Consider the following 18428-nt stretch of genomic DNA (forward strand, 5'->3'; position numbering starts at 1 on the left):
CCTTCTCTCTATCATCACAAACGTTCTTCCACCCAATCAAATTCCACTCTTTATTCCTAAGCTCAAACAAAAAAGGTTTGCCTTTTCTTTCTTTCTCCATTCTTAGCTACCTCTCCCCAAATCAGCTTAATTAACCTTAATTAGGGTTTTTGAGATCTGACGGTGTATTCGGCAGAAAAAACCCTAGAAATCTTAGTGGTGAGAAATGGGAAGGGGAAAGATTGTGATCGAAAGAATCGATAACTCTACCAGCAGACAAGTTACGTTCTCCAAGAGGAGGAGCGGGCTGTTGAAGAAGGCCAGGGAGCTCGCCATTTTATGCGATGCAGAAGTTGGAGTCATCATTTTTTCCAGCACCGGAAAACTTTACGAATTTTCAAGTACCAGGTTTGAATCCCTCTTCCCTTAAAAAAAAAAAAAAAAAGAGGATATTGATTTTATTCATGTTATGCAGATCAAATTATATGTATAAATACTTCATAATTACTTAAATTTTACATTAAAATCATATGTGAAATAGGGTTTTCGTTCTAAGTACTAGATATAATATATTGTTGTCTGAAGAATGCTCATCTAATTTCTACTTTGTTTTCCCAATCAGTCAACTATGTATATTGAGTTGAAATCGAATTTAGGTCAAAATTCCATGTTGCATGGCATCAAGAGATCCAAGAATTCAATTAAGATTGGGCGCGTGTGTTTCTTGACCATAATTATTACATGCATCTATATATATATGAGTACTATAAGATCCAAAATATGCTCGAAGATAATAATGTTGGAATCTTGATAATTAATCATGGTTTATAGTACTTTTATGAAACAAGAAACGACATATATAGTTCGATCAAAATGCCACTAGCTAGAGCTATATCCTATATATATATTCTTGTTTTGGTAGTAGGGCGTGGTCTTAGGTTGTACTTATATTCTGTGTGTAGTGGTCCAATGAGTTCTTTGAGGTAGGCAAAAGGTTTTGCTCTATCATTGTTGAAGTCTAAAGCTCTCTCTCTCTCTCTCTCTATATATATATATATGCTGCCACCAAATGTTGTGAATTACTCCGAATTTCTTAAGGGAAATATTGCGTAGCTTCCACAAACATAGTGAAAGAATCTCATCATAATATAATCTTTAACTTATATAATTATGATTTCTGTCTTGATCATATATATATATATAGAGAGAGAGAAGGATATATATATACAGGACTGACATATAGCGCTTGGAGTTCTATCTTAGTAGTACTGTAACTAATTAGGAATATGATCTTCACTTGCTCCCATGTATATATGTCTGCTGTTCATGATGATTTTACTCACTCTCTCTGTCTCTCTACATATATATATATATATATATATATACACATATATAATTTAAGATTGTAAGAGTTATTAAATTGTACTGTTCTTGTGATGAAACTGATGTCTTCAACTTAGTTGGAAAATCTAATACAATGAAATAGATACCTGTTTGATCTGTATATATGTAATTAACATTTAATTATTAATTGTCCTAAATAGTAATCTCTTGAAAAGTAGTAACTTAATTTTTTAGATAAGAAAAGACAGTTCTAACTTCTAATTAATTTATTACAGTTTCTAACTCGCACACTCAATTAGTTAAGGTAATATATATTCTCTAATTCCTTAATCATCAATCCCATGTTTCTTTTTTGAATGTGTGGCAACGAAGATTTGAACTAAGAACCTACAAAAATTAGTGTGATTTTGACAATGATCACTTGAAGTAATGACCATCCCTTCAAACAATTTAAATCGTTAATCAGCAAGAGATTTAAATATTTAATGTTTGTTGTATCTAATGCTAGTCATAGATTGTCGGACTTAGAAATTTTGGACAAAGTTTATTACATGACTACCAATACATATTCCTTATCCAGACACGGGAACAACCCGTTATATATGGTTTTTATCTTTAAAGCTCCTCTCATAGTACTACAAAATCTCCCTGTATCTATTTTCCGAAAATTATTAAGTGAAGGTAGGGCTATAATAAGGTGAATCGACTTTAGTGCATTATTAATCGAGCTTGTTTGAATAACTGTAGCTCGAAAAATAATATTTGAGTTTGATTTGATTATTAATCAAATCAAGTTCTAAAGAACTTTAGTTGAACCGAACTCAAACTTGAATGGTTTGATGTTTTTAAATATATTTTATTATTATTTAGTAATCAAATCAAACTTGAAAACTTATCAAACAAAAAGAAGAAAAATGCAATTTTAGTCCTGTAACTAGGGGTTGACATTTTGGTCCTACACGAATTGATGTACAGGACTACAATTGTAATTCACTTGGGTCCTATACAAATCACATATAATTTGACTAAAATTGTCGAAATTTTAAAGTTACAGGATTAAATTGCAAAAAATTAATTCGTCTAAAACAAAATACAAGCCCTTAAATTACATAACTAAAATTATAAATTTCCAAACGAAAATCTAAATTTGAGTTTTATTTATTAAACTAATGAATGCAGCTCAAAAAGCATGTTCTATCTCAAATCAAATATCGAGTAGTTTGATTATTTTTTCAAGGCTGAGTTTTAGAGCTTCATTATATTACTAACAAAGAAAAAAAAAAACAAAACAAAGCCAAATTCTCTGACCAAGTAGGAATGCTTCGTATCTGTCGTTTGAAGTGAATTAAGGGCAAGGGCAACCGTCGTTTGTATTGCACCGATAGTTTATTTTCCTATACTTAGACAAACCTCGTTGATAGCTAGATTTGATTAATCTGTACACACACACACACACACACACACAACCCCACATAATTGTTTAAGACAAAAACTAAAAAGTAAAAGATAATAATGTGTAGGAACATTGTATCCCCTTGCTAGTACTGAAGGATTATTCTTTCTGCGGGTCTTTAATTTGTCTTGTAAAGTGGAACAATGAAAAGATGGTTGCATTTTTCATCTACAGTGCCACTACCAAAGAGCGCGATTGGTTTAGACAAATACTTTAAGAAACCTAAGATACATATGCAATACTTTAGCTTTATGTTGTTGTAAGAATTTGGTAGAGTAGCTGGGGATGGTGATCGAGTGGTTTCAAACTTAATTTTGATTGATGGAATTGTTACCGATTTTGATTGGAGTATAATAAGTCTTTGGTTAATTAATACTGAGTATTTGATATGTTTGTGGTTGAATATGAATGTCCGAACATGAGAGAAGTAGCTTTCTTATATTAATTGCATCGGAATTCAGACATATGGAAGTTTGATTTCTTTTACTTCAAGTCTAATTTGTGTTACTAATTATTTATAATAATAGCTTTATGTATAATTGTTTTACCGTTAGTTATACATTGCTAGTAACAACAATATTTACTTAATTATAAATAATGTCGCTATTAAGATTATAAAAATAATTTAAGTGAGTACAGAATAAACATATCACTTGATACATATTCCATAAGGGATAAGTACACTTTCTGAATCTCCTAAAGTTTGATGTAATTATGCGTAAGTTTATGTGGTTTAGAAATTATATTTGGTACTTCTAAAGTTTGTTTCCGTCTAACAAAATAAGTCACTTCGTTATTCAAAATTCACCGAATTCGATAATATTAACAAAAAAAATGAATAGAAAATTATATTTACCCCAAATTGACTTATTACTGATTTATTGCAAATTAAATAAATTTTTTTATGATCACATTACTCTTATACATTTTCATGCATTAATGCATGTGAGGATTTACCGTTATAAAGATAGTTTAGTTATAAAAGATTTGTTTGACCAGCAATAAATCAGTAATAAGTCAATTGAGGACAAATATCTATTTTCATTCTTTTTTTTTTTTGTTAATATCAACAAAATTCAGTGAATTTTGACTAATGGAGAAACCTATATATTCGTTAGATGAAAGCAAACCTTAAGGGTATTAGACGTAATTTTTCAAACCAGAGAAGATATATGTATAATTACACTAAATTTTAGGAGAGAAAGTATAATTATCCCTAACTACAATATAGTCATTTAACCTTTTATCGCTAATATTCTCTTTTTATTTTTAGTCGTTTTATTGACTAAAATACTATTGAAATAGTATTCGAAATGTTGACTAAAATACTCTTCAAAATAAGATTTTAAATTTGTAGGGGTACAAACATATAGTGCGATATAGTGGGTAAATAAAAAATAGTACTATTACAGAAAATACATCTACAATTATAAATATTACATATATATATATATACATATTCATCCCAATTTTAAAAATCACAAGGTCATCTCCATCAGTAAGAACATTACACACATCATAAAATTGTGAAAACTTTATAAAGGTATATACCTTTAGCATTATAGAAATTACAAATCATGTCATAATTAATTAAACATATACTAACAACATTAATTTATGATAATTAATTGTGTCTATACTTAACAAATATGAACATTATGAAAGAAATAAAACTTACAAGATGTATATTGTGATAAAAGATGTTGAGTCTTCCAATCAAATTAATCATGTGTACTTTTCTCAAAGAATTTGGAAATAAACCTTCAAATGACATGCACGTACCCTTTAATATTTAACTATATAAACATTACAAATTCACCTTCCCAAAATATAAATAATTTTACTAATATAAGAATGATCTTTTAATAGATTTGTTATTTGATTTCCTTTAATTGTCAAATTTAAGGGTAAAATAAAATATTCACTTCTCTAATTTAAGATTTGAGTATTTTATAATGGGTCGTCTGTATGTAACAGCCCTCCTTTAAAGTAATTTTAAAAGAGGGGGAATAGCATAGTATGTGTTACACTAACTTACAAGAGAGATTCCGATTAACTTTAGATGTTGAGTGTATGTCTTCGGGTGTGAAAATTCGGAAACCTTAAATACCTTGATGCCGTCTCATCGATCCCTTTTGATCTTATGTTGTTACGACTTGTGATTCTATTTAGTCATAAAAAATCCTATCATCTAAAAGCTTGTTCAGATCATATTGATCCAACATATTTAATTAATGATCATTTTCTTGTTGGTTTGAGTAAATTAAAAACCTTAAAATAAAAGTACTATAATAGAAAATTGATCTTGCTAGTTCTGATGGGCAATTAGCTAGTCTTTGTTCTTAACTTTTGCATCAACTTCTCTAAGAGTTGGAAAGTTGAGTGCTTGAATTAGTTATTATTTAAGTTCAAAGTTTAAAAATGAGAAGGAAGACAATTAAACAAAAATTAATAATAAGATCAAAACTATCATTGATTATATATATATATATATATATTAATTAGTCATCACAAATTTCTGTGCAAGTTATTGATATTAATAATTATTAACAAAAAATGTATATATAATAATAATTAATGGTATTAATTTGTACGGTGAACATATATATTCACAATATTTTTATTGTTACTGAGTTGTTATTAGACATGTACTCATAACTTTCTTGTAATTTTTGTTTTGATTAAATTTTTATACGTTATAAAATTATTGTCGCTTAATGCATACCTATATATAAATATATATGTTATATATATCAATATCAACTTTTTTCCACTGTCGAGCATTATACATATATATTGGTGACTGTTATTTCAAGGTCTGAATTCAAACTAAGAATGTAACAACGTTATAATTTTCATACATAGATAATGTTGTTGTGACAAAATTACTAATAAAATTAGTATCATTTGCACATTTCCAGTATCAATCTTAACAGTTGAACATAAAACATTTTTCCTGATTTTCTCCATGGCCTGTGTCTATATTTATGCATTGGAAGATCTGCAAATTAATCTTGACATAATTTCCCCAATCTTGAATGTTGTCATCAGCATGAAATCAATTATCGACCGATACACTAAAGCCAAAGAAGCACACCATCAGCTGCTTAATCCCGGGTCCGAGATCAAGGTATGATTCTACTATTAAATTTGCACCTTAATATTCTTCGTGATGATATCCTAATTTTATTTCGATTCGTAATATATATATATAGTAAGTAGTATATATTCTTCTCGACTGTCCCCATGTTTGATCCTAGGAAACAATGTACACGAATAATATCAAGCAACAGATTTTCTGAACTATTACAGTAGCGACAGGTTTAGCAAATAAGGTTAAATACTGTAAGGATGCAAAAATCAAATATAATTAAGTTGCAGATGAAAGGGGTGAAGAGCAGATGAATCCTGTCTCTAGGTGGCCAAGAGTTTTAATTAGTACAACCTGATTACTGAGAATGCAACTCCACTTGGGATGTTCTACTGATATATCATGTCCAGAAACCCTGCTATTATAATTTCTAAGAGGATTGACTTCGCTGTCTTCTAATATATACATGCAATGTGTATAAAATTATATCAATCTATTTTATTTAATTAGCAAAAATTTTGTACATAGCGCGTGTACATATTAAATGAAATAGAAAAAATCAATGCAATGTAGCATTTAGAATAGAAAATTCAAGACGGCAACTATTTAGAGTAGAAGCATGTGCATGGCTTCTCAACTGACGAGTTAACGAGAATTTTCTGCCGTCTTCAGATATCAGTTGTAGCAAGAATCGGTCCATCTTTCATAATTCTTTCACTATTTCTACAGACATTCTGGTCCTGAGATGATCCTTTTTCTGGTAACTCTCTCGTTTTTGGTTGATTATCATAATGGTAGGGCTGGCAAAAAACCACAGGGATCAGAATATTCTTGGATAAACAGTGGATGACTGAGGTTGTCTAATTAAAACCATTCGGACTGATGTGGCCAACATAGTTCCATTAAAAGACATAGGTTCGTTTGTCTTGATTAGACAGTATTTCTGGCCAAAAATTAATGATGTACGAACAGCTAAATTATAAAACAGCAGTTTCAGATAGGATATAAAATCCAGTTTGTGCAATTTATGGGCGCAAGTGCCTTAAGTCATGGACGTGATAAACGAAAACTACGTTCCATGAACATTACGTTTGGTAGAGTAATGAAGTGTAAATATATGGTAGAAAATCAACAAATAGTAGAAATTCACACACCACTGTTCTATTTTCTGCCAAATTGATTAGTTAGGAAATCAAAATGAAATTTGTCAGACACATTGATTTAATGATGAACTCATCCTTAGTACGTATACATTGATTTCTTTCAATCTCCTTGTCAGAAGAATTGCTGCTCTTAAATGCTATTATTTTCATTTCTCTGGTTCAATTTGCTGCAAGTTAAAGAGGAGCTTGCCTGTTCCTACTTGAGACTCAAACACACAATTGAAGGTAAGTTAATATATACAGACCTTAACCACTTAGCCAATCAGATTACAGAGAAGAGAATTCCTAAGCTCCAAGAAATCAGAGGAAACATTCGCGAACTAAGTTGGACATGTAAGAGAATTTTCCGACAGTAAGGTTGCTCTTTAATAGTAGAAGTTAGTTCATACAACTCTATTCCGAGATTGATGATGGGGAAGTAGTTGTCTAGTGCTTTATATCATGTTACCTTCATAAGCTGTGTTAGAATCTTTCTACTTAGTTTTTATTTACTTTAGTGCATGGTTTGTATTTGTGAGAAGGAGTGGATAATGTATGCCTGATCTTTGCAATTATACGTGCTAGTTTTGGCAAAGGGAGGCTGCAACTCTAAGGCAACAGTTACAGGATTTGCAAGAAAATCATCGGTAGAGTCTTGATTACTTCCACTGTACAGAGATACTACTTCTTCTCTGAGCTTTGATTCAATTTTTAACACTCAATACAAGTCAGGAAACTGATGGGGGAAGAACTTTATGGGTTGAACGTCAAAGACCTGCAACGATTAGAAAATCAGCTGGAAATGAGTCTGCGAGGCGTTCGTATGAAGAAGGTCACTCATCCTAAATATGCTTTTTTCTGTTAGAATTCTGTTCTGGCTGTTCTTACACTTCTGAATTATGGTATTCTGTCCTCACAGGAACAGATACTAACTGCTGAGATTCAAGAACTGACCAGAAAGGTATGTCTAATGATCATCAACCATAATGATTCAGCTACTGGATAGTGTTAAACTTAAAAATGCTGCGTTCGGATTTATTCAGGGAAATCTCATCCATCAACAGAACGTTGAGCTCTATAAGAAGGTAAAATACATCGAACAAGAAAATATGGAATTGAATCGAAAGGTATTATGGTAGTGTCTGTGGCATCCCAGAAACTAGAGGTATATATCAAATTTTCGCCTTACCTGCGCTGAGTTCTATTCTGACTCAGGCTTACGGCGCAAAGGACCATATCGCAGCAAACACAACCGGCTTTCTTCCGTTTGGTTTCACGATTAGCACACAGCTGCAATCACCGATCCAGCTTCAACTGAGCCCGCCTGCAGTCCAAGATATGGAGACACAAACGAGAGCGAACAAATCAAGGTAACATACATATGTATATTGATCTAATAACATTTTAGACATCTCTTGTTTGCTCCAGGACATAGCAATTGCTTAGAAATTTTTGTCGTGACTTGATGTATGATCAGTACGTAATGGTTTATTACAGGTAACGTCGCATTGGATGTCAGCTTGTATACAACTAAGGATGTGGGCACAGCTAATACCAGGAGAGATTGAGCAGCGCAGAGGGATTTCTACAGTTGTTTGGAGTTGAACTGCATTTGGAGGATTTCTATACATAGTTGCTTGGATTTCAACTGCTTTTGAATGCAAATATCATATGTTTCATTTGTCTGGCCATATGCATTCTGATCGATAATCATAATTAAAATGCTTCAAAATAATAGAGGACAAGAATTATGCAGAAAACAAGTCACGGTTGAGAATAGAGGACAAGAATTGTGGTTCTTCACACTATGATACGGTCAATTAATCTGCACACAAACATCAACGTGTTACAGATATTGAATATTAAACTATTTGCTATCTGAAATAACATTAATAATAAATTAATTACAACTATATATGTTATATAATAATCTACTCATGCATATATGAAGGATATATATATAATAAAAGCCAGCTCCCATTTCAAAGGTCCCCAGTCCATGCTACGTACTACATGGTTCTATCCCCCCCAAAAAAAAATATAACTTTTCATTATAATTAATAATCATAGTTAAAAATAAAAAATACATGCGAATACTAATTCATCCTGTGGCAAAGTTTATCGGTTTGGCAATCAAGGTATTGAAGAATAGGTTCTGCAGGTAGTGCAAGAGGTGAGTGCAGTGGATAAATCTCGATTCTTTACCCTGTGTTGGCTTAATGACACTACGTTCTGGGTCTGTACTGTGTTTCTGGTTCGATTTTATTAATGATATTCATCACTATTCCTCAAAAAAAATTATCATCATTTTTGTGCCATAATAATTAGAGCGTAGGGAAGAATTCATTTTCTGTTTTTTTTTTTTTTTTTTTGTAGTGCAATTTACGTATTTTTCTCAACTTTGGTGTTCATTAAAAACAAATTCCCCGAAAAAGTTTAGTTGAATTAAATTTTACTAATTGACCCAGGTCAACTATTCAATCAAATACTTCCCATTTATCGTTAAAAATATATATTTATTTACAGTAGAAAAGGGCAAAAATCACGTAATTGTAGTAGTATTTGTTTCTTACTTGATGGGGTTGGAATAAATCAATTCTAGACTAGGGTTTTGTCAAACAATAACGGAATGCCAATGCAATTGCCTAGTAATTGGGTCTTCTACATCCAATTTCAGCTAAAATCGCGATTCTCTTGTGAGCAGATTAGCAAGTAATCCGCTTGATTTCTTTCAGTTATAAGTTTAATTAAGATTAAGATTGTAATTTAGCTCAAAGTCGCTACTTCCCACTTGGTAAATATGTAAGGTAGTTGTTACTCCAATAAAATAGCAATTTTTGGCTTTAACTCCTTCAATTTCTGTCCTCCTTTATCAAGAATTTGTTGAACCATTGCTTGCTTGCACGTTGTGTTCCTCCTATTTCCAAATTGACATTATCATTTTTTTTCTTTTTTCTTTTTTAATTTACAATGACTTTTCATTAATATATTAATAATATTTAAATAATAAAGTATATTATAAAAATAAATAAATAACAAATTACTATTAAAATAATCATACACCCATTTCATCATAAGATTTAAATTTACAATTTATTGATTGAAAAACTCCAACTTTACTATTTAAATAAGATCTCATACACCCATTGTCCCACTCAGCAATATGTCACTAGCATGACCTTGTTATGAAAAAAAAAAACGTGAAGAAAAAACGTAGGTAAGAATTTTAAATCGCTTTATATTAATTTTTTTTATAAGATTCAATTTATTATTATATTATTCAATATAATTGAAATTTAAATACTAATCTAATACATGAATATTTTAAAATTAATTAATACATTCAACATAAACAGAAAACAAAACATTGCTATTAAAAATAGACTATAGTCTCGATTATGGGGCTAAATCTCACCTCTCGCACAAGACCTTTAAATCTTTCGCAATATGAAGTTATCGAAATAGGTCGAACTCATATTATTACGAGTTTAAAATTCTTTTCTCTAAATTCGTGGATCCAAATGCAATATAAACATAGTTATCTAAACAAGATAGAGATATTATATTACGATATGGCAATTATAACCTTGATTTTAGGGGAATGTATGTTCAAAAATAGTACAAATTATATATCCTAGCTAGCTTGCGAACAGGTTTTATTAGTAACAAAGTACGTACTACATATTCCTTCTGTCTTCCGCTTTTCAAGAAACTGTTCAACGCTGTACCAGAGCAGATCACATCACACCAGACCCTCCTCCCGTTTACATCTCAACCTTTAATTTTAATTTTAATTTTAAAAAGCAAACTTTCAAGATTTTTGCTTCTGTGATAGATTGAGTGAGAAACGGAACTCTGATGATCTCTCATGATGACTGCATTCTCTATCACAAACCTTTATCATCATCATCAAGCATTCCGAATCATAACATTTGACGTCGTCTCTGGAATTGGAATTTTAGTGCAAAAACAAATTTAAGGAAGAGATTGTTTTCTAGGATTAAGTATCTATTTTATAGACAGACATGTTGATAAATATTGATCCAAGTAGAAAAGCATATACTCTGATTCTTACAAAATGAGATGGATCTAAAAAGTGATCCAGATTCCAGAGTGCAATTTACCACAAAAATTAAGGGGAAAAGAAGGAAATTAGTAAAAGATGATTACTTATTATGTACAACGTGTTGTCGCCACCTAAAATCTTGAAACACCGGCTGACATCGGCCAGATTCGTCGTCTTTGTGGCAGCCATCGTCGAAGTTCTGAGAGTAGCTGACGGCATCGTATTGGAAACTGAGCGGCTTCGTCGGACCGAAATAAATGCTCTTGCTTTCGTTCACTATTTTCCTGAGGAGTTTCCGCAGTCGCCGGCTGCGGTGGCTCTTGTCGTCCGTGCTGCTTATGTCGATTCGGGAGTACTCTTCGTGCACTGGAACGCACGACGGTGACATACAGCTGGAGAGGTAGGATGACCGCCGGTGAACAAAGTCGCCGCCCATATTTTTTCCCCTCGGTGCAGAGAATATGTATATTGGTGGTGGTGATGTGGAGTTGTTTGCTTTATAGAGTTTGGATGTTATAGGGAAAGGCATCCAATGTGGAGAGTGTGGACTGAATGGTTTATCCTAACTGTGCCGTTTCCGTGGGCCTATTGCTTTCCCCTCCTCGGGTTGGATCTTTAATGTATATTTAAAAATTCTAATTTAAAATTAAATTTCAACTAATTATATAAAAAATATAATATACTGTCATATATAATTAACTCACGATTTAGGAAAAATAACAAATCAGTATCACAATTACTTTATGATTAATTTAATTCAACCAAACTTAATTTGAATAAAAAATTTCAAATAATTAATATGCCCACAAATTACCAGAGCAATCATGACTTGAAACTCAATTTTCAATAATTTGGTAAATCTAAAATATCATAAACTTGAACTTGTTTTTATGCATTTATCACAAACGTTTATCGATTGTGGGTTTTATGGCCTAAGAATTGTCGTCGACTTTTGTGAATTATACTCAGAGATGTTTACAATAGTTTATACTTTTATATTATAAAAAAAAAAAAATAGGAGAATAGTACTTGCAATAATTGTTCAGATGTCTTTTATATTGTTACCTGAATATAAAAGTTGGGACATAGCATAACAGGGGTGGCTAGACAGCCTCTATTGCTGCACTCCTGTTTATAAAGTTAAAATTGTAGCAGGGAGTGGTGGTGCATTGTTTCTAAATTTACTACCAATGTAGGCTGGTAAATGGTAATTCTTTATCACAAGTTCGAACTCTTTCCGTGAATTTCTCATAAATATTTATTAGTCAATGCTTTCCGGCGCGAGAAATCAGCACACTTTGTGTTGTGACTGGACCCAGCGCTTAGTACTAGTGCCACACTGATCAATCTTATCCTGTTTGGATAAAATAGTTACATGAAGATAAATGTATAAGATATAAATATTGGTTTAGGATGAAATTTATAAATTTATAAAGCGGGTTGTTTTTTACGTTGTGGGACAGATGACGTGGTAAGAATTTGAACTTATATCGTGACTGTCACGACGGAATTTTCGACACTTAATCAGGAAAATTGCATAAATAAATTTTAAAAAATATATAGAATTTAAGTAAGTAGATAAATATTATTTTTGTTATATATTTCACACATGTATTTAAAAATACTTAACTCACCGTGTCAGAAAGCATAAGAGAAGATTGATTGTTTTCAATAATTGATGCATAAATTATCATATGGTATCAGATTTTGCAGGATAATCGTTTTACGAAAGCTGCTCAGACAGTGGGTAGGCCATTAAGGGATTCATAATCTTACCAAACTAATATCCAATCTGTCAATGTTTGTTAATTGGTTAGAGACTGAGATGGGTCTACTGCCAACCCACTAATTAACTGCCACCAGATTTTTTAGTTCCCCTATTATTTTTAATTTTTTTTACTTTAGGGAGGTTTAGATTGGAGATTGTGACGATGTTATCTGGACCGTGTGGGTTTATTAGAGTTCTTACAATTGACTTACTTTCATAAAAATTAAGACATAATTATGTGAAAATCAAAACTCAAGTCGATGTTATTTGAATATAAGCAAGGCAAAAGGATTAATATATAATATTTTTTATGAAAATAACAAAAAGAAAAGTAGTTGTTAATCAGAAATAATTTTAATTTAAATTGAGTCTCATCATAATCGAGCAAATACATTGTATTTGTTATATGATTGATGTTTATTTTAAAAAATATGTGATATGTATTAAAAAATTACTCGTAGTGTTGAATGTAATTAAATTCAATTTTAAAAACAAAAATTATTTAAAATAACAATGAACAACGACAAATAGGTGGATGATGCCAAAATTACTAATAGGTGGTTAGAAGGCTCAGCGCCGCATACATTGTTTCTAACTTTGATGCTTTGGTTTGAAAAGAATAAATATAAATATTCAAAAGTTGGTAAAATTTTTTTTTTTATAATACACTAACAGTATACAACACGCTCGATGTGTGTGCAAAAATATTTAAAAAATATAAATAATTGATATTTTTATTAATAAGCTGGTTATCAATCATGGGTTAATAACTTCAAAAACATAAAAGTGCAAAAGTTGAGGAAGTTTGAGGATAGGAAATTCATTAAAAAATATTAAAATTATTATGATGACCAAAACTAAAAACAATGAATGAGTTAAAAGGCAAATTTGAATATTAAAAAATTGGTAACACAACTGAATTTTCTTTTATAATAGTAAGTATAGATAATAGATATATTATACACAGTTTTTTTTTATTAGATACGAGCTCCTTACATTATTCAATACATTCAAATTCGAAAATAATACGTTCAAATTAACTAAAAAAAATACGAAACTATTATAAAAGTATACATATATCCATAGTCATAATGCTTGAATTTACAATTCTTTTATTATGTTACTTGATCGGTGCCCGTTTGTGCGAGGTATTGCCTGCTTTGGCTCTGTATGGGCCTCATGAGTTTATTCTGAAAAGACGTCTTGCTAGAATATGCAACCAATGTGGAACGTTTGCCTACATAGTGAGACGAGGAGCTTGATTAGCTTGTAAGTATCAAAGCCTTATTTCCTTAGTGAAATACCTTTGCAAAACAAAATTGTAAAATTTATACCAAGTCAGAATGACAAATATTTTACATAACACAGCTTATGGCGATTTAATCTTATCACTTGAGCATGATATAATCAACAATAAAACCAAATAGTTAAGCACAGAAATAATTATTTTTTGAATAAATACATACAGTGATACAGAAATTGAGGAATAAAGAATCTTTTTGACTTTGTCCTTTTGCAATAATGAAATAGTACAAGTGCCGCAGAGAGAAAAAATTGGAGAGTCAAAAAATTAAAAACAAAAAAAAGAAATGGTACCAGCAGCAGAAAGAGAACCAAAATTTGGTACATTGAAAATCAATAGAGTTTGGCAGTGGCAAATTTTGATAAATATAATTGCTATCTTTGAGCAAAATAAGAAAGAAATACGTCCTTCTTCCTCTGTTTTTTTACTTCCCTCGGACACATGCTAATTTTCCTGTTTTCAGCAATCCGGATTCGATTTTTTGCAATTTTTATTATATTATTTATTCTTTTCATATATACACTCTATGTATATAATTTTTTTTTAACAAAATTAATGATATAATCATTATATACGTAACGTGTATATATAAAATAAAATAAAAAATATAATAGGCATTGTAATAGAAAATCCAATCCGATCTTAATTAGATCTCATTCCATGAATAACCATATGTTTGATCAAGATTAAAAAATACGGAAACATAATTCTTGATCCAATTTTATTAAGAATTGCTGTTGGGTATTAACAATTTAAATCTAAAAAGAGAAAATCTTCGTTTCAAAGAGAAAACACCCGATGATTGTAGCATTTCTTTTGAAGAGTTATGTAACATTTCTTTTTCAAATTAATTGTGATGTGATATGAAAAAATTGCAACATTTGAAGACAAGTCCGAAATCCGTAAACGTATTTCGTCTCAAATTGCAAAAAAGAAACATCTAAAAAAAATGAATGTTCTATATTCACATAACTTGAAGTTTTTCTATCAATTCTTGAGGGGAAGTATTTGAAACTGTTATTTGCAAATTTCATGAGAATTAATTTGTCCTAAAAGTGAATTGTAGTTGAAAACTGGGCAGCAAATTCGTAGTGGGGACGATTGTCACTTGAGGTTCACGCCTCACGTCTATTTTCATTTCTTTGTTTGTTTTGTTAATTTCCAGCAACAGCTAATACTGAAAATGGGAAGAAATAATAGAGGGCAGCCACGCCACGAGTGATTGTTGTGGGTGGACAGGACAGGCATTCAACGGATAGGAGGGAGCGACACATTCTGATCCTATTATCCAAAGACCTTTCATACAAACGGCTCTGGACCTGCCCTCCCCATATGGATGCGCTCCTGTCCTCATTTCCCTCGCCTTCTTGCCTCTTACCAACAATTTTTTATAGTGAAAAATGTAAACCTTTCCCGAGATATGTAATATGCATAAAATACCTCTCGATAAAAAAAATTAACGAATTATGTTCATATATTTTTAAAATAAAGCAATTTACCCCCTTAAATAGAAAGATAAATTATTTTATTTTAAAATAAATATAGAGGTAAATTGTTATTTTTTATAATAGAAATATTAATTTGCTCATGTGTAAATTATATAAGGTAAATTACATTAAACACCCCCTTTTTTATATATATATAATTTGCATGTTTTATAATATGTACAATTATATTTGTCTCGAAGTATTCAGACTTTTGTATCGAAGATTGATTTTCAAATTGTTGATGCGTAGATTCCACATAATTATTCAAATCTGACATGAATAGCATATAATTTTTAAATATTCTTTTTAAGAAAAAAAACTCATATTAGATTATATCGTTTTATTTTATTTTCTAATCGATGTATAATAAAATAGAAATATATATGCGCACAGTGAGATAATCTCTTTGAAAGGCTGGCATAAAAACATCATAAATTCTACCAAATCCTCTGTAACATGTCCATCTTCGTACAATACAACCAAATGCAGTTGGCCATTTTATCTAGTGGATGGGGGGCATTCATGTGTGTGGGCTGAATTTCTAGATAACAATTAATGCAGAAAACAAATGAATTTGATTACTTTGTGCTGAATTTAAATCATGATTCCAGTACTAAACTAATCCAGCTTACTACCCCATCTTAACATCAACCTATCACATTTCTCATCTCTCCTATTTTTCTAAAAATAGCACATTCTAAATAATTTGGGTATATTTTTAGGGCATCTATAAAACAAAATATAGCTGTTCAAAATAATTAAGTTGCTGAGATGCGACACCTGATACCACAAATCCTTATCAGATGTAAGTGAAAAAAATAATCAAAATATAGCACTGACTGAGCACATCATGTCATGCATCGTGTAAGAGATATAAGAGTATTTATTTCAACTTGAAATAAAAAAAAAGAAAATTCTTTTAAAAATATAATATTTATTTTGTATTTGATATTCTAAAAAGAAAATATAGAAAGTAGATGTTGGAAACCTAGAAAATAATATCAGTTTCTTTTCCAAGAAATGGGTTTGGGGGAATTCCATGTGAGAATGGTACAAGGAATTTGTAAAGAGTGTGGGGGCTCCCTTTCGGCTTCTGGGCAAACGAGAAATATTCTGCGCCCAATGCCCATAAATCATAATCAAGGATAACTCAACGTGCCCCCACCCCCTCTCTTGATTTTCGTGCTTTTGCTTTACTTTTGGGTCCCGACTCGATACTTCACATTTTTTATTATATTTTCATGTTATATATTGATATTATAATATCATCATTGCTACATACTTTTTTAATATATATATATATATATAGTTTGAATGGAATTTATGCACCGTAAATATGTTGGTGTGACGTCATTATATAACACTAAGGGATAATAACGTTGTTCTCTTTTAAAAAATTATATTTAATATTAATAAATAAATTTATTTATTAATTAAAATTTATTAAATTTATTGATATTAATAAAAAATAAATAAAAATTCATATTTATTTGATTTATTGACTTATTTGCAAGTCAAATATTTTTTTTTTTGACAAAACCACCATTTATATTTCGACATATTAATGCATGTAAAAAGATATTTTTTTATTGTTATAAGAGTAGTTTGATTAGAAAAATAGAAAAGAAGTTTATATTAGGTTGTATATACTATAAATACGTTGTTGTGACACCATTATATAATACTAAGAGATATCTACACTCCCCTCCTATGAGGTTGGTATAATTACACGCAGATTTCTTATGGTTTGAAAAATTACATTTAGCACTCATGGAGTTTGCTTGCATCTAGCATATAATCCTTTATTAGTAAAAAATTTATAGAAAAAAGCTGATATTAACAAGAAAAATCTACATTTTATCCCGATTAACTTATTGCAGGTCAAATAATTTTTTCGTGTGACCAAATTATCCTCATACGTGTTTATGCGTTAATGCATGTGAGGATGTATATTTTCACCATTATAACCGTTATAAGGATAGTTTAGTTTAAAAAAAATATTTGACCTAAAATAAATCAGTAATAAGTTAATCGAGTGTAAATATCAATTTTCATTCAATTTTTTCGTTAATATCAGCAAACCCTGTAAACTTTGACTAATAGATGGAGTTATTTGTTAAATGAAAGCGAACATCATGAATATTAGATGTAATTATTGAAATCACAAAGGGTTTACGTATAATTATACCAACCTCATACGAGGGAGTGTAATTATCCCTAATACTAAAAGTAGAACGAAAGATTTTTCACTAAATTTTGGATGAATTTTGTTCTTTTTCTTTTTGGTTATAAAAACGAAAAAACAAGGGCAACACCCAATAGACTCATTATAAAGGATTATATCTGCATTATGTGTGTCGACAAAGATTTCAATAATTGATTTATTATTATAAAAAATGAAGAACTAAATACGTGAAAATAAACGCATGTGATGATTTCTACTAAATTATTTACCCTGAAGCTGAATCCCCATTGGAGTTGGAGAGAAAAGAACAAAGGGGTACCGATTACCATGCAAACTGCGCCCATGCCATTTTTCCTCTCGAGTCCCGTCTCCTTTTACTATTTTCCCTTCTCCCAAGAATAGGTCTAGGTGTACAAAGTTTTAGGATGGACTTGACTCTTCCTTTTTTCTTTTTTCTTTTTTTTGGTGTAAATTTTATTTTTTTAGAGAAACATGAGAAAAGTAAATCTTAAAAATAAATTACAATGATTCCTCGAATGTTTGTTATATTATAAATGCCCTCTTATTTTTGGAGAAAATAATAAATATTTTAATAATTACAATGGGCTGT

The 18428-nt window shown here is 30.5% G+C and overlaps 1 protein-coding gene across 4 annotated transcripts; it reads left to right on the top strand.

Annotated features, from left to right (window-relative positions):
- AGL21 (AGAMOUS-like 21) lies at nucleotides 1-8700 on the top strand. 4 transcript variants are annotated; one of them, XM_011101163.3, is made up of 8 exons: nucleotides 4-387; nucleotides 5828-5906; nucleotides 7595-7656; nucleotides 7742-7841; nucleotides 7929-7970; nucleotides 8053-8136; nucleotides 8225-8379; nucleotides 8507-8700. In XM_011101163.3, the coding sequence occupies exons 1-8, from the start codon at nucleotides 206-208 to the stop codon at nucleotides 8508-8510; spliced, it is 708 nt and encodes a 235-aa protein (XP_011099465.1). In that variant the 5' UTR covers nucleotides 4-205; the 3' UTR covers nucleotides 8511-8700. The 4 variants fall into 4 exon arrangements, with proteins under 4 accessions (XP_088740525.1, XP_088740526.1, XP_011099465.1 ...); XM_020698987.2 differs by having other exon boundaries at nucleotides 5-387; nucleotides 8053-8094; XM_088884399.1 differs by lacking the exon at nucleotides 8507-8700 and having other exon boundaries at nucleotides 1-387; nucleotides 8225-8383.
- Nucleotides 8701-18428: the final 9728 nt, after the last annotated feature.

Source organism: Sesamum indicum, linkage group LG9 (assembly GCF_026168435.1).
Source record: "Sesamum indicum cultivar Baizhima isolate 11 linkage group LG9, ASM2616843v1, whole genome shotgun sequence".
In the NCBI taxonomy this organism is placed as follows: domain Eukaryota; kingdom Viridiplantae; phylum Streptophyta; class Magnoliopsida; order Lamiales; family Pedaliaceae; genus Sesamum; species Sesamum indicum.

What these genes read in the sequence shown, in the direction of transcription:
- AGL21 (XM_088884399.1), top strand. Translation starts at nt 206, where the DNA reads ATGGGAAGGGGAAAGATTGTGATCGAAAGAATCGATAACTCTACCAGC. An exon ending in GAGGCGTTCGTATGAAGAAG is followed by an intron (nt 7,842 to 7,928) that starts GTCACTCATCCT and finishes CTGTCCTCACAG; the next exon opens with GAACAGATACTAACTGCTGA. An exon ending in ATATGGAATTGAATCGAAAG is followed by an intron (nt 8,137 to 8,224) that starts GTATTATGGTAG and finishes ATTCTGACTCAG; the next exon opens with GCTTACGGCGCAAAGGACCA.